Raw genomic sequence first — 24552 nt, forward strand, 5'->3', positions numbered from 1 at the left:
GTGGTCAAAGAAAGTGCTACAAGGACACTATGGAGGCTTCACTTAGGAGTTTTGATATTGACTTTGAGTCCTGGGAGTAGCTCGGCCAGGATCGCTGCACCTTGGCGCAGACAAATCGAGAAAAGACGCAGCCTCCTTCGAATGCGGACGCATGCCAGGGGCAGGGAGAAAATCCAGAGGCAGCAGCTCACCCAGAGCTCGGCCGCCTGCGCTATCCTGTCCTGGTCGCAGCTGAGCCTTCCGGGCACGGACCGGCCTCGGGCGGTCACCCACGTGCCCACCGGAAGGTGGCCGAAGGCATGGGGCGATGAGCATAGCCCTCTTCACCTTGAGAGGACGAATGTCCAGGCCCAAAGCAGAAGCAAGGCGATTGGTGGGATCTTGCTGTGCGCAAGAGGGTAGGCTGCCTCTTTCCCCGCCTCAAAGAGCAAGGGAAGTGCTTTGAGTCGGCGGAGAGCGCTGTGCAAACTTCAAGCCTTTGCTTTCTTTTTGTCACTTTTGGAGTGTTACTTTTCCTGGTTACCTGCAAGCACGTGATTGGCGGATGAGTCATCCAGTCATAGTCTTGTCCAATTTTCTCTCTCTCTCTCTCTCTTCCCTTGGCTTGTTTGTTTCCTCTCCTGCTACACCTGACTATTAGGGAGCGGAGGAGGGGGGGGGGGGGAGAAAAAGACAGAGGAAGAGGGCGATTCCTTTCATTCACCAGTTGCGTTAATCGCTGTGAAACTGACCAGAAACTGGACAAGACGTCAAGTTTGTAAGTTCCACACTTTTGTTTTGGGGAGGGAGGGAGGGAGGGTGTGAATAGTTCTGTTTCAATGCGGGTTTATTTTTTGTTTTGGCGGGGTGGGGTGGGTGCTGAAAGTGCCTACCGATCCTTCTCTCCTCGGGATCCTTAAAAGAAAATAAGATTTTGATTTTGAAGACGTTTGTTCTTTAGTTACTTTTTAACAGAGGAGAGAGACGCTGGGGATCGAGCCAGGCGAACTGACTCCAGTGTTACACTAGGTTGTCTAGTTTTTCAATCTTTACCCTCTTATTAATTGTTGCAGGCAATATGTTAAAGTTTACCCCCCTCCCCCCCGGGGGAAATTGAAAATATTTTCTCTTTACAGGTTACATTTTATTTCGTAAACACAACCTCCCCTCCCCCCTGCTAATGGACGGGGGTAATTTCGATTGTGTATATATATATATATATTTTTTTTTTAAATCCCCTGAAAGTTGGACCTCAGTAAATCTTGGGGAAGGCCGCGGATTTGTCTAAGGCAGCCAGAAACCCCCCCCCCCCCACCCCGCCCCCACAACAAACCCTGTGACTTTCCCTGGGCCACCCGGGTTCATATTCGACCCCCACAGGCTCAGGATCTGCTGTTGCTTCCATGCCCCGTTTCAACTGACAACAGCGCTCAACTGGCTTTTATTGTAAATTGCGTTTCCCTGTTCAGTTGTTGTGTAAATCGTGTTTGTAATGTGTGTGTCTGTCTGTGTGTGTGTGTGTTTGTGGGTGGGTGGGTGGGGATGGGGGAGTTCAGGGTTTGGTCAAAGAATGACTTGAGGATGAGGGAGGAATATTCATTTTTTTCACTCCATTCACAAGTGGATAAATGTCTGAAGGGGGAATTTTTACAGGGCTATGGGGAAAGACCAGGGCAGCAGGACTGATTCAGCTTGCCTATTTTTTTTCAAGGAGCTGGCATAGGTACGATGGGCTGAATGGTCTCCTGTGCTGTATAATTCTAAGATGCTTCAGGATTCTAAAGTCGTCTACTCTTGCCACATTGAATTGACACTTCAAGTATTCCAGGATATTCCTTTTAGCTGGGATCTTATTCCAATTGTCCATCTTTGCAGGGGAAAAGATTCACCTTTTTAAGGTGCAGTAGAAATGACTGCCCCTCTCCTGTTCCTGAGATTTAATTTAAATTAAATATTCCAGGTTTACCTTCCGCCACACCCCCCCCCCTCCCCCCACCACAATCTTCTATTTATTTGTTACCCAAGAAGAAATCGTCGTCAAATGCCTATAATCAGGCTGGAAGTATACGAAGGGGCCTATCAGCTGTGGCCTGCTGGGAGCCTGCTGAGTCAGGAGCTTGTGGGTATCGGAGACCTGAACATAAAATCCAGTCTGATGCTGGCCGCGCCAAACTGAGGGAGTGCCACACTGCCGGAATTGCGGCCTTTCGAATGAGACGTTAAGCCGAGGCCACATCTGCCCCCTTCGGATTGGTGTAAAAAATCCCATGGACACTATTTTGAAGAAGAGCAGCGGAGCTCTCCCCGGTGTCCTTGCCAGTGTTTACCCCCTCAATCAACATCACAGAAACAGAATAGCTGGTTATTACCACATTGCTGTTTGTGGGAACTTGCTAGGCACAAATTGGCTGCTGTGATCCCCGACATTACAACAGTGACTACACTTCAAAACATACATGATTGGCTGTAAAGTGCCTTGCGATGCTGTGAAAGGCTCTATGTAAGTGCAAGTCTTCTGATTATGTTTTTCACCTGGGGACCCAGGAGCAGAATCCCTGGCTGATTGCTATGGGGGGGGGGGGGGTGAGGGGGGCAGCAGGGATGCTGAGTCTAATTTTCGCCCCCTAAACGTGGGTTAACTGAAATTAGATAATTTGGTATAGTGAAGGGGAAGTCAAACATGAAGTGTTCATGCTTGGTTAGGCCCAGCGACTGGAATATACAGGATTGCACAATTCTGCTTTCAGTTTGTTCATGAGCCATATCCACAGTCGGTTTTTATACCCCTAGGTTAATGAGGGACTGAAGTCCATCAGCACCATGAGTGGTTTTGGTTGACTAACGGCTGAAGACGAGCATCAGGCTCACGATTGGAAAAGGTGGGCCAAAAGAAAATGGAAACCGAAACACTGTCCAATCAGATAATGAAGCTTGTTCAGTCCTGCCAAGAGTGCTGACAGCAGTAATGGAATATTTTGCCACAGACTAATTACAGATGAGGGTCGCCTTTTGACTCTTTCTTTTTAGTTCATTTATCCTGATGGAACCCTAACTCAATCCATTGCATTGGTTTTAAAGGATCCCATGGTTTTGACTTCCGCCTCTATGGAAATCATTCTGTCCATTGATCACTCTGTGGCAAACAGAGTTTTCCACCCCCAATCCTAAATTCACCTTCTAATAGCGGGAACCTATGTCTTATGCTTAATTTATTTTGTGTTAATATTCAGATGAAGTTTTTTTGCTGCATTCTATCCCTCTGTCAGACTGCCCTCTGAAAAAGGAAAAGACTTGCATTTATATAGCGCAGTTCACAACTTCCATGTCCTTACAGCAGTAATTTTAAAAGTACTTTATTAGCTGTAAATGCAGGGATATGCGGCAGCTAATTTGTGCTTGGCCAGCTCCGACAAGCAGCAGTGAGATAATTGACCAAATCATCTGTTTGGTTTGAAGTGATAAAACAAAAACAGAAACAGAAATACCTGGGAAAACTCAGCAGATCTGGAGTGTTGAAATGGCAAACGACAGGGAGGTCTGGGTAATGCTTGCGGACAGACCGAAGGTGTTCTGCAAAGCGGTCACCCAGTATGAGTTTGGTCTCTCCAATGTAGAGGAAACTGCATTGGGAGCATCGAATGCAGTAGACTAAGTTGAGGGAAGTGCAAGTGAAATGCTGCGTCACTTGAAAGGAGTGTTTGGGCTCTTGGACGGTGAGGAGAGAGGAAGTGAAGGGGCAGGTGTTGCATCTTCTGTGTTTGCATGGGGTGGTGCCATGGGAGGGGGTTGAGGAGTAGGGGGTGATGGAGGAGTGGACCAGGGTGTCCCGGAGGGAACAATCCCTACGGAATGCCGCCGGGGGGGTGAAGGGAAGATGTGTTTGGTGGTGGCATCATGCTGGAGTTGGCGGAAATGGCGGAGGATGATCCTTTGAATGCGGAGGCTGGTGGGGTGATAAGTGAGGACAAGGGGGACCCTATCATGTTTCTGGGAGGGAGGAGAAGGCGTGAGGGAGGATGCATGGGAGATGGGCCAGACACGGTTGAGGGCCCTGTCAACTACCGTGGGTGGAAAACCTCGGTTAAGGAAGGAGGAGGACATGCTATTTCAAAACTCCACCCTGCTCTCTTGCCCACATGTCTGTCCTTGGCTTGCTGCATTGTTCCAGTGAAGCTCAACGCAAACTGGAGGAACAGCATCTCATCTTCCGACGAGGCACTTTACAGCCTTCCGGACTGAATATCCGAGTTCAACAATTTTAGATCATGAACTCTCTTCTCCATCCCCACCCCCTTTCCATTTCTTCCACCTCCTTTTTGTTTTTTCGAATAATTTATATAGATTTTTCTTTTCCCACTTATTTCAATTATTTTCAAATGTACCCATCTTTTATCTATACCTTTTATGCCCTTTTAGTCTTATTTCACCGCACCCCCACTAGAGCTATCTGTACCTTGCTTGTCCTGCTCTTCACCCTTAATTAGCATATTCCTTTAGATAATATCACCACTTTCAACACCTCATTGTTCTTTTTGTCTGTGACATCTTTTGATTATCTGCTCCTATCACTGCTTGCTTGTCCCAACAAGCCAACCACCCCCCCCCCCCCCAAAAAAAACCAGCTTATATTTCACCCCTTTCCTATTTTTACTTAGTTCTGTTGAAGGGTCATGAGGACTCAAAACGTCAACTGTGCTCTTCTCCGCTGATGCTGCCAGACCTGCTGAGTTTTTCCAGGTATTTCTGTTTCTCTTTTTGTTTTGGATTTCCAGCATCCGCAGTTTTTTTGTTTTTATCTCTGGTTTGAAATGATGTTGGCTGAGGGATGAATATTGGCCAGGACCCCAGCACTTTTACAAAATAGTGGCCGGAGGATTTTTTATGTCCAGTGGAGATGCAAAATCTGTCTAACACCTGATTCGAAAGATGGGATGTCTGACACTGCAGAACTTGCTGAGCCTAGATTACGTGCTGAAGTCTCGACTTGAAGTTGAATCCACAATTTTCTGTCTTGGACGTGATAGTGGTACCCACTCTGACTCCAGAATACCAGATACTTCCTTTGCACGCTTTAAAAACCATTGGGAAATTTGTAATGTAGGAAACGTGGCAGCCAATTTGCACACTGTAAGCTCCCATAAATAGCAATGTGAAAATGACCAGATCTTAGTGACGTTGTTTGAGGGATAAATATTAGCCAGTTCACTGGGGCTAACTGCTCTCTGGCATGGCAGCATGAGACATTTTCCATCCACCAGAGAGAGAGAGAGAGAGAGAGAAAGCAGGCAAGGCCTCAATTTAGCATCTCCTCTGAAAGACAGCACCTCCGGCAGTGCAACACTCCTTCAGTGCTTCACTGGGGGTGTTAATGTAACCTTCTGACTTGGGGACAAGTGTGCTACCATCTGAGCCATAGTTGGAACCCCAGGGGGCAAGGTGGTGAGGGGGGGACGGTTTTGGCCTTGCCATGATGCCTTCCACAGAGGAACATTCACTGTCAAAAGTTCATTCATGAAGGACAGAAATTCAGTCAAGGTACTTGAAGCTGCTTGGTAAGTCAGAGTTTGGCAGAAAAGTATATATATATTTAAAAATAATATCTGGATGCGCTTTGGAGACAGTTCTTTTGTTTTGTGGAAACGGCGCAGCCTCTGAGGGTGTCTGAATGGGAATTGGAAATAGTTTGGAGTTGTCAGCACTAATGTCAGGCTAGGTCTGATAGTTTATTTGTGCCAGAGGTGAAAGGTCAGTGGTCTTAACTCTTGGCAACACCCATATCTCCATCAGAGAGAGAGAGAGAGAGAGATTGGATCTGAAACCAGGCACTAGAGGTGAGAGAAAGGTCTTTCAGCATCTGCTTGTTTGACACATCTTTTAAATTAATTTATCCTCCGTTTGTTTTAAAACTATTCTAATTCAGTTTGCGTGAGACGGCTGGGGAGATGCCTGATGAAATCTGCCCACAGTAACCGCGTTTGATAGTTGGTTGTTCTAGCGGCCTATTGGGTTGCAAACTTGTCTTTTTGTGGTTGGCCTCCCAGCCCCTCTCTGAATATCTGTCTGTCTGCACAGTGAGCCTTGACAACTGGACTGTCCAGGAAAACACTGAGCTCTGACTGCACCAGGCAGCTGAGTCAGTGGAGATGAAGCCATTGGCCTGAAGGGGCTAATGCAAGTTGTGTAATTTGGATCACCTTTTCTTTTGCTGTTGAGAACAATTTAAATGCATTTCTGTAGCACCTTTCACAACCAGGGGATTTTGACTTTTTTTTAAAGTGTAGTTGCTGTTGTACTGTAGTGAACACTGGGCTCAAGTATCCACCCCAGACACTGGAACAAGGAATGTGGAAAGGAAACAGAGGAGGTAGAACTGCACCTTCCCCTCCCCGCCATCTCTATCAGGAGATGCATCTTCAGCCTGTATCCTTCTCTCCTGCTGCACCACAGGATCTGACTGTCACAGGGCAACATTAAACCAGTTGCTTCATCCAACGAGGCAGGCATCCCATGTAATCCAGACCACCAATTTTTGTCAGGCTGCTTGTCTTTGCTCAGTTGATGTACAGGGACATTGAGGGTGGCTTATGCTACAATGTGATGTACTGATAGACTCTTAGCGAATTATGTTTTAAAAGTTGATGTACTGAGACCAGTCTTGGTATCGTAGGACTTGCCATAACTTGCTTGGTTATACGTAGTAGGCTGATTTTGATCGTGGTTAATTTCGGGGCGTGTCCCGAAAGAGTGAGTCATGTGTTGTGTGCAGGATCTCAAAACTTGAAAGCGATGACAGAAAGGAAACAGCGGGCAGGACATTTCAGTTTTACTTTCACAATTGTGGTCTTGACATTGTATTAGGACCTTATGGCGATCCATGTAATGTGAAAATGCAGAATTTTGCACGTTTGTTTAAAGGTTCCACCTCTTAATGCGGGGGAGACATTTTTTTCTCAATTTAAGGTGTGTATTATCCCTCCTTAGGTATGATAATTCAAAGAATATTTATCCATCAGCCAACATCAAAAGTTGACCTCGTCATTTATCATATTGCTGTTTGTGGGATCTTGCTTTGCACAAGTTGGTGGTCACATTTCCTACATTATTACAGTGACTCACCTGAAAAGCACTTCATTGGCTGTAAAGCACTTTGGGACGTTCGGAGGTTGCAAAAGGTGCTATAGGAATTAAAGTTTTTTCCTCTGTTAATTTCTTTGCTTTAGTTTCTTTCCCCTTTTCCTTTATCTCCGGTCTCTCACTAATTGGTTCATTTGTAATAGGCAGAGTACAGACCGTACACACCCAGCCCATGCTTACAAAATGTCTGCTGTTAGATGTGATTCTGTGATTGGGCAGCACTTGCTGAACAATCCTGAGTGCGCTAATAGCTACACTGACAACCAGTTTAAGATAATCAGTTGAACTTGTAACATGGCTTATTGTCACTTACTAGAAGTGACATACATTCATATGCAGGAACCTGTTCTCGTGCAAGCAAAAGGAATATGTTCAAGCCTTGCACCTTTTTTTTAAAAATCACCGGGGAGCCTATAGTGCCCTGTCGCTTTCTTCATGGCAACACCTCAGCTAATCAGAGTCAACTTGCCAACCTTTTTCTCTTGTGGTATAAATTGTTGTGATCGTTTGAAGTTTTGTAAAAAGCTTTGGAAATGTTCAAATTCTGTACTACAAAGTGACTACTTGGTTGAAATTTTAATGCGCTTTGTGGGTGGGGTGGGGGGGGGTATTTGTCAACCACTCGATTGTTCTTTAAAACAAATCATTACAAAGTGAAAAAGGCCCATCCCTGGCATGGAGTCCGGCACGGATTCAATGGGCCGAATGGCCTCCTCCATTGTCTGCCAGCTCAGGCTGCCATTGATCATCCCAAATTCACTGGGAAATAAAGATTAATCTCTGGGATCCTGTTGCAAGCCACCCAAGTGTAAAATCATAGGGCGTTTTTTTTAAAAAAGCACATGTTTTCATTTTAAATTTATAACATGTTTATTATTTTTAAAACTAGGGAGATGAGATGAGGGGAGGGGTATAAGATGAAATGAGAAATATGTGCAGCCAAACTTGGCAATCCAAAGCCAGAGCTTTCTGCCTGGCATGTAGGTGGAGACTGGCTGAAGGAGACTAGAGGTCATCTGAGTTTGGACAGTGGGAGACATCCAATTCTTTCAACAAGAACTTATAGCACCTTTACTGTAATAAAACATCGCAAGGTGCTTCATGGGAGTGTTATAAAACAAAACATGACACCAAGCCACTTTTTTAAAAATTTGATGTGGGTGTCGCTGGCTGGGCCAGCATTTATTGTCCATCCCTAGTTGCCCTTGAGAAGGTGATGGTGAGCTGCCTTCTTGAATCGCTGCAGTCCATGTGGTGTAGGTACACCCACAGTGCAGTTAGGGAGGGAGTTCCAGGATTTTGACCTGGCGACAGTGAAGGAACGGTGATATCGTTTCAAGTCAGAATGGTGAGTGGCTTGGAAGGGAACTTCCAGGTGGTGGTGTTCCCATGCGTCTGCTATTAAGGTGATATTGGGTCAGATGACCAAAACCTTGGTGAAAGAGGTAGGTTTTAAGGAGTGGCTTAAAGGAGGAATGTGAGGGAGAGGCGGAGAGGTGTGGGGAGTGAATCCCAGAGCTTGGAGCTCAGGCAACCAGAGGCATGATGAACTGATTAAAGTCAGGGATGCAGAAGAAGCCAGAATTAGATGGGTGTAGATATCTTAGAGAGTTGTGGGGCTGGAGGAGATGACAGAGATGGGGAGGGGGCGAGGCCATGGAGGGATTTGAAAACAAGGATGAGGAATTTAAAATCAAGATGTTGCTTGACCGAGAGCCAATGTGGGTCAACAAGCACTGGGATGAAAGGGGAATGTGACTTGCTGCCAGTTAAGACATGGGGTAACGAAGTTTTGGATGGTCTTGAGTCTCTGGAGGGTGGAATGTGGGAGAACAGTCATGAGTGCGTTGGAATAGTAAAATCTAGAACCTTTCAAAGAATAACCCAGTTTTCCTCGCTACAAGTAATCTAGTGTTAACATGTGTACCTTCTCTCACTTTTTGTCCGGGTCCAGGGCTTCCAGCATGGTTACAAATCGGTTACTGCACTTTGTATTTCTGAATTGTGCCCTCATCCACACCCGTTTGATCGAAGCACGGACTCTGTCACAGCAAAGAGACGCTCAAGATGAAGGTATGTTCCCTTTCTGTTTCCCTTCCCCTTCTGCACATGTTTCCCCAAATAAAATCTTCCAAAAAAGAAAGCTTAGGCATTTACTGATGCAGGACATTACAGAAGGTGTTTCAAAGAGTAGACGAGGTGAAGAAGTTTCCAATTGCAGATCTCTGGACCATAAAGATAAAAATCACTAAATCCAATAGGCAATTCTGGAGAACCCTCTTTACCCCAAGAGTGGTGAGAATATGAAACTCGCTACCACTTGGAGTTGAATAGCACAGATGCATTTAAGTGGAAGCTGGATAAACACGAGGGTGAAAGGAATAGAAGCTATGCTGATGGGGTTAAACAAAGAGGAGATGGGTGGAGGCTAATGTGGTGCATGGACCAGTTGGGCCAAATGGCCTATTTGTGTGCTGTAAATTCTGTGGAATTTTCCAGTTTTCGTAACCTAAGGTTTCTGTGACTCCAATCGCACAGACCTCAGTAAGACTCTGTAAAAAGTGTTTTGGAGTAAGAGTTTAAAACAGAAATTATTTTTCTCTCTGATTATGTTCAGTGTTCCTGGATAAAAGTCAAGCAGCTGTCTTCTTGAGCCGGAAGCTGATGTACAATAGCTGGGATTTTGAACTTATCACCCCTGGAAATCTGGAACGAGAATGCTATGAGGAAATATGCAACTACGAGGAAGCTCATGAAATCTTCGAGAGCGATAAGAAGACGGTGGGTATCATTTTGTGAGGTGAGGGACAATGAAGGCTTTGAAGGGCCAGCACATGGTGTCTTTTTGAGAAGGTGTCCTGTAGCACAATGGGCCCCACACTGGCACCTGGTGTGGAGGGGGATCTGGGAGGGAGGAGGACCTCATGAGGCTGCTCCTGGGCCTGGCCAAGTTGGCCATTAACAGGTCCAGGCAGTGGGTGATTGAGGGGGTCATTTGGCCTGATTGTCTGCCCCTCTTCCACAGCTATGTTTGTGGCCAAGTGTTCCTGGAGAAGGAGCACATGATGTCCGCTGGCACCGTGGCCTTCTGTGCTTGCTGGGGACTGGGCTGCTTTATAGACCATTTTGATTTAATGTTTGTAAGTGTCCTTTTCAGGTTTTGGTTTTCTTTTTGCAGCTTCCCTTTAAGGGGCTGCCTTTTTAATTTGTCACTTAATTTGTTAATTTAGTTTATTTTGTTTGATGCAGAAAAAGAGTTACGCAGCCATCAGCCAATCCACCGTTGGCCAATTTTGTTGTGATTGGGCTTATTCAATGGCAGCCCTCTGCTCGCCATGTCACAGGGTGTTGTAAAGTGGGTTTGTGTGGTTTTGAATGATGTAAAGGCACCATCTTCCATCCTGCCTCATCCAAAACGCCCTGCTGCTTTCCATGACTACTTATTCATCAGGAGAGGTCCTATTTATTTTTCAACCAGCTTCTGTTTGTGGCTGGCTGGCCAATGGGACGGGACCGGTGGCTGGCTGGCCAATGGGACGGGACCGGTGGCTGGCTGGCCAATGGGACGGGACCGGTGGCTGGCCGGCCGCTCAACTTACTAGATGTTGGGAACGTATCGATCGGAGTAATGCCTTTAACATCATAAAACATCCTGAGATGTCCCACAGGAGCTTTAACAGACCAAAAAAAATCACTCCCAGATAAAGAAGCAGATAATTAGGAGAGGTGAAAATGGTTGGTTTTAAGGAGAATCTTCAAGGTGGAGAGGCTTAGGAAGTGACTTGCAAAACTCAGGACCTAGACAACTGATGACTAGGGTTGCCAACTGTGATTAAACAAATTCCTGGAGGTTTCATCATGACATTCCGCCACACTCCAGCCATTAGTCGGCCAGCACATCCATCCTTGTGACCTATTGCCTTCCTACGCCAGTTGGAAAACAAAGAGACCAATTGGATGATGCTTGCCTCAGCCAAAAAGTGTCTCTTCCCCCATCTTCAATATTTTCATATCTGGTAAAGAGAAATGCTCAAAGAAAATGACAAAAGAAATGTTAATGTCCCAATGATGATTTTTCTCCAGGGTTGCACACACAGCAGTGTCCTGGGAGATTGATCCTCAATTCCTGGAGAGTCTATGCCAATCCTGGAGGGTTGGCAACCCTACTGGATGACATGGCCTCCCGTTGTCAGGCAAAGGAAGGGAGAGGGAGTGATGGACAAGAGGTTGGAGGAATGCAGAGTTCTTTGAGTGACCAATTCAAGTCAGTTGGGTTGGAATTTTATCGAAACTCAAACCCCGAAGATGAAGGAACAATGTCTAACCACAGGGCCCCATCAGCACAGGCGAAGACTTATATTACCTCTAGGACAAGCCTGGCATGACCAGATACTCAATTTCTCAGACCTTGAAAGATTGTGAGTTTAAAAAGAAGAAAGACCTGCATTTAAAAAGCATCTTTCACAACCTCAGGAAATCTCAAAGCGCTTTACGGCCAATGAAGTACTTTTGAAGTGTTGTCGCTGTTGTAATGTAAGAAATGCAACAGCCAATTTCTGCACAGCAGGCTCCCACAAACAGCAATGCGATAATGACCAGGTCATCTAATTTGAGGGATAAGTTTTGGCCAGGACACTGGGGAAAACTCCCCTGCTCTTCAAAATAGTGCTGTGGGATCTTTTACATCCACTTGAGAAGGCAGATGGGCTCTCTGTTTAACGCCACGTAATTTTATTATTAAAATTTACTTTTTTTAATCTTTTTTCAGCTTGAATTTTGGAAGAAATACACAAAAGACCAGAAACCAGGTAAGCAGCAGCAAAGTACAATGTAGCTTAATGTCTGTGTCTAGCTTCAGTATGATTTATATATGTTTCTGAACCTTAGCTAAGTTTAGACTGTAGCTGAAAGCAATTCCAGGCACCACACTCTAGGAAGCATATCGGAGTGTTGGAGAGGTAGAGAAGAGACTTACTGGAATGGTAGCTGGGATGTAAGTCTTCAATTCAAGTGGAGACACCAGATTAGCGTTGCTCTCCTTTTAAAGGAGAGGAGTTTAGGGGGAGATTTAATAGGTGTTTAAAATCTCGAAGAGCTTTGATGGAGTGAGTGAGGAGAAACTGTTTCCACTGGCTGGAGGGTCATTAACTAGAGGACACGGGCTTAAAATAATGAGCCAAGGAAACACAGGTGACATGAGCAAAACATTTTTATTGCAAAGCAAGTTTATGATGATCTGCAACGTGCTGCCTGATAACTTTCCCTTCCCTAAGTGACCATTTGAGTTGGATGAATAGTTGAAAAGGAAAGTTGGAAGGGCAGTGGGGAAAGAGCAGGGGAGTGGGGCTAAATTGGCGACCACCTCCTGCCATTCTGTTGGCCTGGTCGTCTGCTGCCACCTCGGAGTAATGGTCTATGGGTGGATCACACGAATTGGCTGGGATATGTCAATTAGCTTCAATGTTCCCATGGGGGGGGTTGTGGGGGAAAGAAATGAAATTATCTTTCTATAGTGCCTTTCACAACCTCAGGACAAGCAACATCACTTTACAACCAATGAAGTACCTTTGAAGCGTGGTCACTGTTCCAATGGATGTGACATCTAACTTTGCACACAGCAAGATTCCACAAACAGCAATGTGATATTGACCAAATAATGTCTTTTAGTGATGTTGGTTGAAGGGTAAAGATAGTCATTTGGTAGTACAGAACTTAGGTATTGCTGATTAAAAAAGAAACATGCTGTCGAAGCTTTTCACCTAGCACTCACCAGGACAGATGCAAGAATGCCAAATTTCAAAGGGAGCAGCAATTTGTGCTGCATGAGAAACGGGTGCTGATTGTTTAGCAAGTCAACTCTGGATGAGGCGAATGCACATGGAAGCTATTGTCCCCAAGGCTTTTGTTTAATTCTTAAAAAAGGCACAATGCCTGGACATGTTCCTTTTGCTTGCAGAGGACAGGTCCTTGTGTATGAATATATGTAGGATTTTCATATGAAAAGCTTGGACAGCATGGTTCAACATCTCGCTAGAAAGACGGTGCAGCACTCCCTCAGTACTGCAGGGGAAGCATTAAAAATTTTACGCTGAAGTCTCTAGAGTGGCACTTGAACCCCCAACCTTCTGACTCTGAGGCAAGAGTGCTACCCATTGAGCCATAGCTGGGGAAAATATTTGCCCTTCCTAACTAATTTCTGCAACATGACCCACCCTTTCTTTCACATAAAAGTACCTTTGATGTGGTTAACCATATATTGTTGCAATTAGGAAGAATTTTTGGGATTGCGCTTGTGTAACTGCACCTTTTTAACGTGAGTTTTGGGTGCCCTGGTTCCCCTCTTCCCTCCAGCTCTCCAGTCAAGCTTTGGATTATTTTTACCATTTGTTCTGAGTTTGTCCTTGAACAGAGTGCCTTGCTCGGCCACTTCAGAGGGCAGTTAAGAGTCAACCACATTGCTATAGGTCTGAAGTCACATGTAGGCCAGACCAGGTAAGGGTGGCAGATTTCATTCCCTAGAGGGCATTAGTGAACCAGATGGGCTTTTATGACAATTGATGACAGTTATCATGGTCACTACCTTTCAATTCCAGATTTTTATTAATTGAATTTAAGTTCCACCAGCTGCCATGGTGGGATTTGAACCCATATCACCAGAGCATTAGCCTCTGAATTGCTAGTCCAGTTACATTACCACTATGCCACAGCCTTCCCCTGAATTCCGACCGTCCTGACTGAGTCTGTCTTCTCTGTTCCTCAGGCAGCCCCACTGCCCATAAGTTCGACGTGGCTGGGCTGGTGGCTGGTCTGATCGGTGGATTCGTCCTCATCATTCTCATCGGGCTGCTTGTCATCTACTTCTGCAAACAGAGGGGGAAGAGAGCAGACAGGTTGGTACTGGGCTCCGAACTGGAGACAGATCACAGATCCCAAAGTGGGCTGGTTAGGGGCTAGAATACGGTTGCAAGCTGCACTTACTTGGATGGGGCGGGGGGGAGAATGTCATGAAGTCACTTATGCCCAGAAGGAGTCCATTCAACCCATCCAATCCATGCCAACTCTTCACAGAGCAGTCCAGTCAGTCCCACTTCTCCCCTCGATCTCTGCAGCCCTGCAAGTTTATTTCCTTCAAACTCCCCTCCTTTTGAAATCATTACCACCGCTCCCGTTGGCAGTGTGTTCCGGGACATTACCACTTGCTGCGTTTTTTTTTTAAAAATTAAATCTTCCTCACTTTCCTCCGGCATCTCTTGCCCAAAATCTTAAATCTGTGTACCCCTAATCCTTGACCAATCAGACAATGGGAAGAATTTTCCCCTGTCTGCCTTATCTAAACCTGTCATAATCTTGTGCACCTCAATCAAATCTCCCCTCAATCTCCTTTGCCGCAAGGAGAACAACCCCAGCTTCTCCAACCTAACCTTGCAGCTGAAATCCCTCATCCCTGGAACCGTTCTGGTAAATCTCTCCACACTGTCTCAAGGACCCTCACATCCTTCCTAAAGTGTGGTGACCAGAACTGGACCCAATATCCTAGTCAGGGTCTAACCAGAGCTTTATAAAGGTTCAGCATAATGTCCCTCCTTTTGTAATTGATGCCTGTACTTATGAAGCCCAAGACCCCATAACCATGCTCCCAAAATGTCCAGTCACCTTCAAAGATCCATGCAGCCCAAGGTGCCTCAATTCCTGCACACTTTTTATAGAATTGTGCCCTTTAGTTCATATTGCCTCACCCTATCTCTTCTGGCAGAATGCATCACCTCATACTTCCATAATAAGTTGCATCTGCCACTTGTATGCCCATCCTGCCAGCCTATCTATGTCCTCTTTGCGCTGTGATGGGCAGAGCAGAAGGCAAAGACCGACTCTGTTATAGAATTTTGCTGCACAGGAAGCTGCCATTCAGCCCATCTTGCCTGTGCTGGTCCTTGGGGAAAATTCCACCCAATTTGTCCTATTCTCCCTGCTCTTTCCCCACAGTTCTGCAAGTTTTTCCTTTCCAAGTATTTTTCCCAATTCTCTTTTGAAAGTTTTATTGAACCTGTTTCCACTGCCCTTTCAGGCAGCGTGTTCCAGATCACCACAACTCACTGCGTAAAAATATTACTCCTCCTTTAGCAAATTATCTTAAATCTGGGTCCTCTGCCGGAGTGAAACTGTTTGTTTCTCCTTGTTTACCCCATCAATACCATTTATGATTCTGAAATCCTCCATCAAACCTCCCCTTGATGTTCTCTACTCAAAGGAGAACAATCCCTGCTGCTCCAGTCTCTCTTTTTCTCAAGCTCATTCTTGAGATGTGAGCAAGGTTGGCATTTATTGGCCATCTCTCGTTGCCCTTGAAGGTCACCACCTTGAACCACTTCAGCTCATGTGGTGAAGTCACTCCTACAATGCTGTTGGACGAATTGGTCCAGAGTTTTGGTCCAGTGCTGTTGAACGAATGGCCGATTTTATATCATCCAAATTGGGATGCCATATTCCTGTGCACCTGCTGCCCCTTGTCCTTCTGGGCAATGGTGGTCCAGGGAATTGGGACTTTGAACTCCTGCAGTTTGCCAGTGCACACTTAGGCCACAGATCTGTGGAACCAATTTCTTAGGGGTTAACTAAACAAGGTATGTAACCCATAGGGGAAGAGCGAACCATCTATAATCTGGTGAGTTCTTTATTCTTTAATGGAATATAAGCATCACAAGTCAGCATTTGTTGCCCATCCCTAATTGCCCTTGAACTTAGAAACATAGAACCATAGAACACTACAGCACAGAAAACAAGCCATTCGGCCCTTCTAGTCTGTGCCGAAATATTATTCTGCTAGTCCCATTGACCTGCACCTAGTCCATAACCCTCCAGACCTCTCCCATCCATGTATCTATCCAATTTATTCTTAAAACTTAAGAGTGAGCCCGCATTTACCACGTCAGTTGGTAGCTCGTTCCACACTCTCACCATTCTCTGAGTGAAGAAGTTCCCCCTAATGTTCCCCCTAAATCTTTCCCCTTTCACCCTAAAGCCATGTCTTCTCGTGTTCCTCTCTCCTAATCTAAGTGGAAAGAGCCTACTCACATTTACTCTGTCTATACCCCTCATAATTTTGTAAACTTCTATCAAATCTCCCCTCATTCTTCTATGCTCCAAGGAATAAAGTCCTAACCTGTTTAAACTTTCCCTGTAACTCAACTCCTTAAGACCCGGCAACATCCTAGTAAACCTTCTCTGCACTCTCTCAATCTTACTGATATCCTTCCTGTAGTTAGGCGACCAGAACTGCACACAATACTCCAAAGTTGGCCTCACCAATGCCTTATACAACCTCACCATTACATCCCAACTCCTATACTCAATACTTTGATTTATGAAGGCCAGTAAGCCAAAAGCTTTCTTTACAACCCTGTCTACCTGTGACACCACTTTCAGGGAATTATGTATCTGAACTCCCAGATCCCTTTGTTCCTCCGCACTCTTCAGTACCCTACCATTTACTGTGTATGTCCTACCTTGGTTTGTCCTTCCAAAATGCAACACCTCACACTTTTCCGCATTAAATTCCATCTGCCATTTTCTGGCCCATTTTTCCAGTTTGTCCAGATCCCTCTGTAAGCTTTGAAAGCCTTCCTCGCTGTCCACAACGCCTCCAATCATAGTGTCATCAGCAAACTTGCTGATCCAATTTACCACATTATCATCCAAATCATTGATATAGACAACAATGGTCCCAGGACAGATCCCTGAGGCACACCACTAGTCACAGACCACCAGTCTGAGAAGCAATCAACCCCTACCACCCTCTGTCTTCTCCCACACAGCCAATTTCGAATCCATGGATACCAACTTGAGTGGCTTGCTAGTCCATTTCAGAGGGCAGTTAAGAGTCAACCACATTGCTGTGAATCCGGAGTCACATGTAGGCCAGAGCAGCCAAGGATGGCAGATTTCACTCCCTAAAGGGGCATTAGTGAACCAGATGGATTTTTATGACAATCTATGATAGTGGTCATGGTCGAATTTAAATTCCACCAGCTGCCATGGTGGGATTTGAACCCTTGTCCCCAGGGCATTGGCCTAGGCCTCTGGATTACAAACCCAGTGAAATTACCACTATGCTACCATCTCCCCCTAAAGTAGGACCTCTGCTAACTAAGAGGAAGCCAGTTTTGATGCAATTCCAAGTCCGAGCTCTCGTTTTACTGCTGTTGCCAATCTGTCCAAGAGTTGGTTAACTAGGCTTGCTGCAGATGATGTATTTCGAAGGGAGGCAGAATCAGTGGGAAGCCAATGGCCCAAGCAGTAGAATCCGGGCAAGTGCGTTGGACAACGGTGAGGATGAAACCAGGGTGGGCTGCGATTCCCACCACAGTCAAACAACCTGCCGACACTGGCATGGGTGAGAAACGGCTGCTCTGGTTACTTACTGGGGTGAGGGGCGAGTGGTGGATAAGGCAGCATGGGTTTATGGAAAATCTAAAAATGGAACAAGGGGGAAAAACATCTCCTCAGATCCATTACGTTTCCTCCCCTTCCTGTTTCTTAGCATGTGTTTCATTTTCTTCCAGACCACCTGAGTATCGGGGACAAGGCCCAACCCCAATCGCCCAACCAGTCAGTGTGCCAAGTGAAGAGGTGCCCCTGACGAATCTGGAGACCAACGCCCCAGGACTTCCCTCGTACGAAGAAGCATTGAGGAGATCAGGACATTATGACGCCCCTCCCCCACCATACACCGGGTTTGTACACTTACTCATCTCTCTTGTTCACAAGCAAATTTTTGTCTCCACAAGTCAAATAAGTAGATTCCCAGAACCTCTGTGACTGGATTGCCAAGTGAGAATGGTACATGTTAGGGGCATTCCTGAAAGTGATGTCACATGACCTCCTGCCTCATGCTTGTGCCGTTGGTGGCCAGACATGCCGATCATTGTGACACCCCATCTTTCCACAGCCAATCAGAAAGTGAGCAGATACTTCATCACCTGATTGGTTAACACAAATAAAAATATCTGAGATAAAAACAAAAAAACTGCGGATGCTGGAAATCCAAAACAAAAACAGAATGACCTGGAAAAACTCAGCAGGTCTGGCAGCATCGGCGGAGAAGAAAAGAGTTGACGTTTCGAGTCCTCATGACCCTTCGACAGAACTTGAGTTCGAGTCCAAGAAAGAGTTGAAATATAAGCTGGTTTAAGGTGTGTGTGTGGGGGGCGGAGAGATAGAGAGAGGTGGGGGGGGGCAGTGTGGTTGTAGGGACAAACAAGCAGTGATAGAAGCAGATCATCAAAAGATGTCAACGACAATAGTACAATAGAACACAGAGGTGTTAAAGTTGGTGATATTATCTAAACGAATGTGCTAATTAAGAATGGATGGTAGGGCACTCAAGGTATAGCTCTAGTGGGGTTTTTTTTTATTTTTTTTTTAATAATGGAAATAGGTGGGAAAGGAAAATCTTTATAATTTATTGGAAAAAAAAGGAAGGGGGAAACAGAAAGGGCGTGGGGATGGGGGAGGGAGCTCACGACCTAAAGTTGTTGAATTCAATATTCAGTCCAGAAGGCTGTAAAGTCCCTAGTCGGAAGATGAGGTGTTGTTCCTCCAGTTTGCGTTGGGCTTCACTGGAACAATGCAGCAAGCCAAGGACAGACATGTGGGCAAGAGAGCAGGGTGGAGTGTTAAAATGGCAAGCGACAGGGAGGTTTGGGTCATTCTTGCGGACAGACCGCAGGTGTTCTGCAAAGCGGTCGCCCAGTTTACGTTTGGTCTCTCCAATGTAGAGGAGACCACATTGGGAGCAACGAATGCAGTAGACTAAGTTGGGGGAAATGCAAGTGAAATGCTGCTTCACTTGAAAGGAGTGTTTGGGTCCTTGGACGGTGAGGAGAGAGGAAGTGAAGGGGCAGGTGTTGCATCTTTTGCGTGGGCATGGGGTGGTGCCATAGGAGGGGGTTGAGGAGTAGGGGGTGATGGAGGAGTGGACTAGGGTGTCCTGGAGGGAGCGATCCCTACGGAATGCCGATAAGGGGGGTGAAGGGAAGATGTGTTTGGTGGCATCATGCTGGAGTTGGCGGAAATGGCGGAGGATGATCCTTTGAATGCGGAGGCTGGTGGGGTGATAAGTGAGGACAAGGGGGACCCTTGTCCAAGGAAGACTTTACAGCCTTCCGGACTGAATATTGAATTCAACAACTTTAGGTCGTGAGCTCCCTCCCCCATCCCCACCCCCTTTCTGTTTCCCCCTTCCTTTTTTTTCCAATAACTTATAAAGATTTTCCTTTCCCACCTATTTCCATTATTAAAAAAAAAATTAAAAAAAAATTAAAAAAAAAACCCCCACTAGAGCTATACCTTGAGTGCCCTACCATCCATTCTTAATTAGTACATTCGTTTAGATAATATCACCAACTTTAACACCTATGTGTTCTATTGTACTATTGTCATTGACATCTTTTGATGATCTGCTTCTATCACTGCTTGTTTGTCCCTACAACCACACCACCCCCCCCACCTCTCTCTCTCTCTCTATCTCTCCGCCCCCCCACACACACACCTTAAACCAGCTTATATTTCAACTCTTTCTTGGACTCGAACTCAAGTTCTGTCGAAAGGTCATGAGGACTCGAAACGTCAACTCTTTTCTTCTCCGCCGATGCTGCCAGACCTGCTGAGTTTTTCCAGGTAATTCTGTCTTTGTTAAAAATATCTGAGATGGGTTCCATAAAATTAAAATTAACCTAGTGTACAAAGAAAAGAAATCTGAACACTTATTGTTGTTTAATGCCTCTGAGTTGCATGCCAACTCTCCAGGATATTCCTGAAGAGTCCACGGCAACCCCAGCTGTTTCAGACTCCACTCTGTGTTGATTAGCAGTGCATTACCATGGCAATTAGGAAAATCCTGAGGCCTTGACCCCAATGATCTTTTGCTGGTAGATATTTGTAGATGCCAGAGGAGGTTGGCTGTGATGCTCCCTGCTGGCTAAACTGGAGCATGATGAGGCAGTAGAGTGTGGGCCCTATGAACATGGAGATTTAGTCCAGCATGAGTCACTGCCCTCAGGCAAGGAGGACGTTTTGGGACCCTGACCCTATCGGTGGATCCATTGGATGATCTTGGAGAGATTACAAGGGCATTGAGTTTCTGAAATTATTTACGAACGGGCCATTTGTTGCTATGTATTGATCCTACACATTCTGTCACTAACATGAGTATTGTTCTGGGATGCCTGATGTTGTTTGAGTGTCAGCTGGTAGCACCGGAGTTCCAAGGTTCTGGCTTCAAGTCCCATTCCAAGGCTCAAGCACAAAAATCAAGTCTGCATTACCGAGGGAGTGCTGCATTGTCAGAGGCGCTGTTTGCTTTTTTGGTGCGCTTGCTCTGGTGGATGTAAAAGATCATTTGGCACTACTTTGAAGAAGAACAGGGGAGTTATCCCCAGTGCTCTTGCCAATATTTATCCCTCAATCAACATCAGATTATCCGGTATGACCACATTGCTGTTAATGGGATCTTGCTGTGTGCATATTGTGTTTCCCATATTACAGCAGCAGCTACAAAGTACTTCATTGGCTTTGAGACGTGAAAGGCGCTATATAAACGCAAGTCTTTTTCTTTACTTCAGAAGTTAGTATTGAGGGCTCCTGGGAGTGCCTCAAGCAGGAGTTCCCTGGGACAGTGTCAGTATTTTGTCATGGTCTGAAAGGGAGGGGAGATGAGGGTGGGGGACGGATTCCCAGTAATGTGTCGATATTCACAGGATGTGATCTGGGGAGTGTGTTGATGTTTCTGGGTGGTGGTAGGGGCACAAGGAGGTGAAAGGTGCTTGTATAAGACAAAGTGACTATCCCCTAACCTGCCCCCTCTCTCTGCAGCAGGTCTACACGTGAGTCACAGCCAAGTTGAAACCTGGGATGATACTCGTGCGTTTACGAAGCTGTGGACAAAGCCTTACCAACGGGGGGAAAGAGCTACCGGATAGTATTTCGAAGATCATAAAATAAGCGAAGACTATTTTTAAATTAAAAAAAAAACACCCTCAAATATCTGGGATCGCATTCTTCCGGAGAATCTTCATGAACCAATGAGCTCTTCTCCTGTCACCGGTTAAATTGTAGTTCACCTCTTTTTTCACTTTGTAGATAATTTGTCGTTCCAAAACTGAACACTGGACTTTGCCGATTTTAGGTTTGCTGTTGAAGTATCTTTCCCAGCATGACCTGTTGCCGGGGCAATGGGTCAGAAGCGTAGCTTTGTTAGTGTACAGTGAAACCAATCTGGTGACAGAAACCTCCATTGCACTCAAATGGAATTACATCCCTCGGGTCGTCTGGCTGCTCTTGGTCAAGGTGGCTGTACAAGGGGAGATACATTTGGAATTGGTGCCCTCATCCATTTCCCCCCCCCCCTCCAACAACCATCATCCTCCCCTAACTTAGGGGGAGTGAAATGGAATTGGGCGCATTTGGATATGGCAATGCATTTGTTTCGACTGTGATGCCTGCTCAGCTGGCAACATGTGCACTGGGCAACTTCCCCTGAGGTACCAAAGGTCTTCCAAGAGCTATAGGAGGTTGTTCCTCCAACCCCATCCACCCATGGGTGCAGCACCTTCAGGAGTGAAGGGTAGAACCTCATCACTCTGTGAGCAGACCTTTTTAATTTTTTGTTTTTTGGTGACTCAGGACTTCCCTCTATAGTGGAAGATTCAGTCCCTCTGGCTGCTGAATTGGTTAACTTGATGCCAGCTCACCTTCAACAACCCCCACCCCGCTCCACCACCCAACCTCCCTCCCTCAAGCTGGGAGGTGCACGGCAACCAATCCCAATGAAAGCTTCCCTCTTGATAATTACCTTAATAACCTGCTCTATCTATTGTGACTAGGATATTGCTGAAAAGAGAGAGAGAGGCTGCCAAAGCAAAACACAATACCTAATGTGGGATGTGGCTCTCCGATTGGACAGCACTTGCTGAACAATCCTGAGTGCGCTAATAGCAGCAATAACGACCATTTTAAGATAATCGGCCAAACTCGTAGCGTGACTCATTTATACTTGGTAAAGGAGACATACATAAAAGGAATATGTTTGAATTACCCCGGAGATCAGGGGGCCTATAGTTCCCTGTTGCTTTTTCCACGACAACACCATATGGACTGTTGTCGAGCACTTCCTAGGGATATGTTACAAGTGGCAGGGGCCTGGGATAGGGTGACCAGCCTGCGCTGTTGATTGAGCAGTGGGGGTTGGTAGAGGCGAGCAGAGAGAATGGGCCTGGAATCTCTTACGAGAATGACTAGTGTAAGACTGGTTTCACTGTATTTGAAGTAAAGTCTTGCTCAAGGTCTTTGTGTTGACACTGCCAGATCTAGTAACTAGATACTCAAAACACTCCACAGATACAAGGTAACGATGGCCGTTTAGAAAAAGTTATCATGTGCCCTCTATTTAATGCTATATTGGTGTCAATGATTCGGGTGGGGAGGGACAAAGAATCATCCAGCGAGATGCTGTGTATGCCACAGGCCTCTGTTTGGATCCACGGGCCTCGACTGAACTCTGAAATGAGGGCTTCTCGTGTGAGGCCTCCCCAGGGCATGTGGCATTGTCCACCAGGAATTAACTGGCAGAGCTGCTACAATTCTCCTCGGCAGTCTCATTCGAGCTGGGCAGGGACGGGTGGAAAATCAGCCAGAATTGCCGCTTCTGCTGAGGAGAAAACACATTTGTGGGCGTGGGACCAGAATGTAGAATTGGCTATGATACTAGGGTTGCCAACTCTGGTTGGGCCTACATTGGAGGCTTCATCTGACAACCCCCCAACTTACCCAGGAAAATATTACTTCTCCCACCACCCCCAACACCAAAAGGCTTATGACAAAAGTCTTCAAAGAATATGAAAAACAATGTTGTTTTCTTTGTCTTCTGTTATTTTTCTCCCAGGTTGCGGGCAAGAGGTTGATTTTTTTTTCAAATCCCTGGAGCCTCCAGGACAGTCCTGGAGGGCTGGCATCCCTACCTGATTCTTTGAATGGTTAAATAGAACAGTGGTACTTGCTGCATAAGCTCACAAGTGAATAATAACCTCTGGGTGTGGTATTAGAGGCTGGTAGTGCTTGTGGAACTACCTGATGGTGCCTTTTTACATAAGGAAGAGGGGTTGAATAGAGACTAAACCACTCTGACCCAAACTTGCACCAATCAGAAAGCAAATCGACCACTGTTAATGGCATTTGTCCCCGCAAGCAGAATTTAAATTGCTGAAATTTTATTGATTCAAGATTTCGGACTCTTCAAGAGAACAATCTGCATGTTTACAGAAAACAAGTGATTAACACTCTCCCGGCCAAAAAAAAAACCCCAAAAAGCCCGACTTGGACCTAATCCCGGAACTATAAGGGAGAAACCAGTGACTCTTGTGTATCCAACTGAATAAAGTTTTGGGGGGGTGGGGATGGTGTGGGGTTGGGGGGGAGGAGGAGACGGGGTTGGGGGGGCGGTGGAAGGTGGGCAGTGAAGCAAGGTTCAGAATTGTACCATAAACTGTGGAGGGACAGGGCCTCAATCTTCATGTTTGGGATATCCATGGCAACCAGTACCTAGCTCTTGCCAATAGATTGAACAGAGGTAGAGGAGCAGTTCTGAGGACTTAGACCAAGTGAGAAAATTGCACAAGAGTGGACTTTTTTCCAGAAATACTCCGTCAATAAGATGGGGGAATATAATTCGAGTGTGTTTTAAGTGATTGTTAAAATGGAAGGAGAGAAGGCTGCTTGGGGTTTTTTTTTTTGCTGTAATTCCACTTTCTGCCTACAGAGGGTGGGTTTAAACATGATGGCTCAGAGCAGGGTGGGGCTGGGGGCAGTTGGTGGGAGGGGGTGGGGGGCAACACTGCAGCTTATTACAACTTCAGTAAATCCTGCGAGTTATTTGTTAGACAGTACATTGTGCTTGGTGTCCTCAATTTTAACAGGGCATTGCGTAATTCTCACACATTTCACTGTCTAGCTTTGTTGGGCAGGAGGGGAGGGGAAGAATGCTGTACGAGAGACTAATTGCCTTTTTAATTAAAAAAAAAACCTTAAAGTGGTCCCACTGGTATGACTTTTTTTGATTCAAAATTTGTCCTCTGCATAAAGGTAACGTAACCAAGACTGCACTTCATTATCTGCTGCTCCTGAGAGCATTGGGAGTTGACCTGCTCATGTGGGCTAACCCTAGGCCAGACACGGAAACAAAATAAAAACTCACCATGAGAAATGAAAGAAACCAATCAGCCATGTTGGGAATTCTGAACTCTCAGCCTCTTGGTTGTAAGTGGTCCTACAGTTCACTCCGGAAGTCCGAGTTGCTGTGGCTTAAGTGCAATTTCTTTTTATTATTTGTTCATGGGATGTGGGTGTTGCTGGCTGGGCCAGCATTTATTGCCCTTGTTCAGAAGGCAA

General features: G+C 45.8%; 1 protein-coding gene across 5 annotated transcripts; it reads left to right on the forward strand.

The window, feature by feature from the left end:
• Positions 1-533: 533 nt before the first annotated feature.
• On the forward strand, positions 534-23500 carry prrg2 (proline rich Gla (G-carboxyglutamic acid) 2). 5 transcript variants are annotated; one of them, XM_041178148.1, is made up of 7 exons: positions 534-757; positions 9068-9186; positions 9731-9894; positions 11882-11921; positions 13874-14003; positions 17673-17843; positions 20983-23500. In XM_041178148.1, exons 2-7 carry the CDS (start codon positions 9078-9080, stop codon positions 21011-21013), a joined length of 645 nt encoding a protein of 214 aa, XP_041034082.1. In that variant the 5' UTR covers positions 534-757; positions 9068-9077; the 3' UTR covers positions 21014-23500. The 5 variants fall into 5 exon arrangements, with proteins under 5 accessions (XP_041034082.1, XP_041034078.1, XP_041034079.1 ...); XM_041178144.1 differs by lacking the exon at positions 534-757 and adding an exon at positions 2421-2479; XM_041178145.1 differs by lacking the exon at positions 534-757 and adding an exon at positions 2421-2479 and having other exon boundaries at positions 20986-23500.
• Positions 23501-24552: the final 1052 nt, after the last annotated feature.

This window comes from Carcharodon carcharias, chromosome 31, assembly GCF_017639515.1.
Source record: "Carcharodon carcharias isolate sCarCar2 chromosome 31, sCarCar2.pri, whole genome shotgun sequence".
Taxonomy (NCBI): domain Eukaryota; kingdom Metazoa; phylum Chordata; class Chondrichthyes; order Lamniformes; family Lamnidae; genus Carcharodon; species Carcharodon carcharias.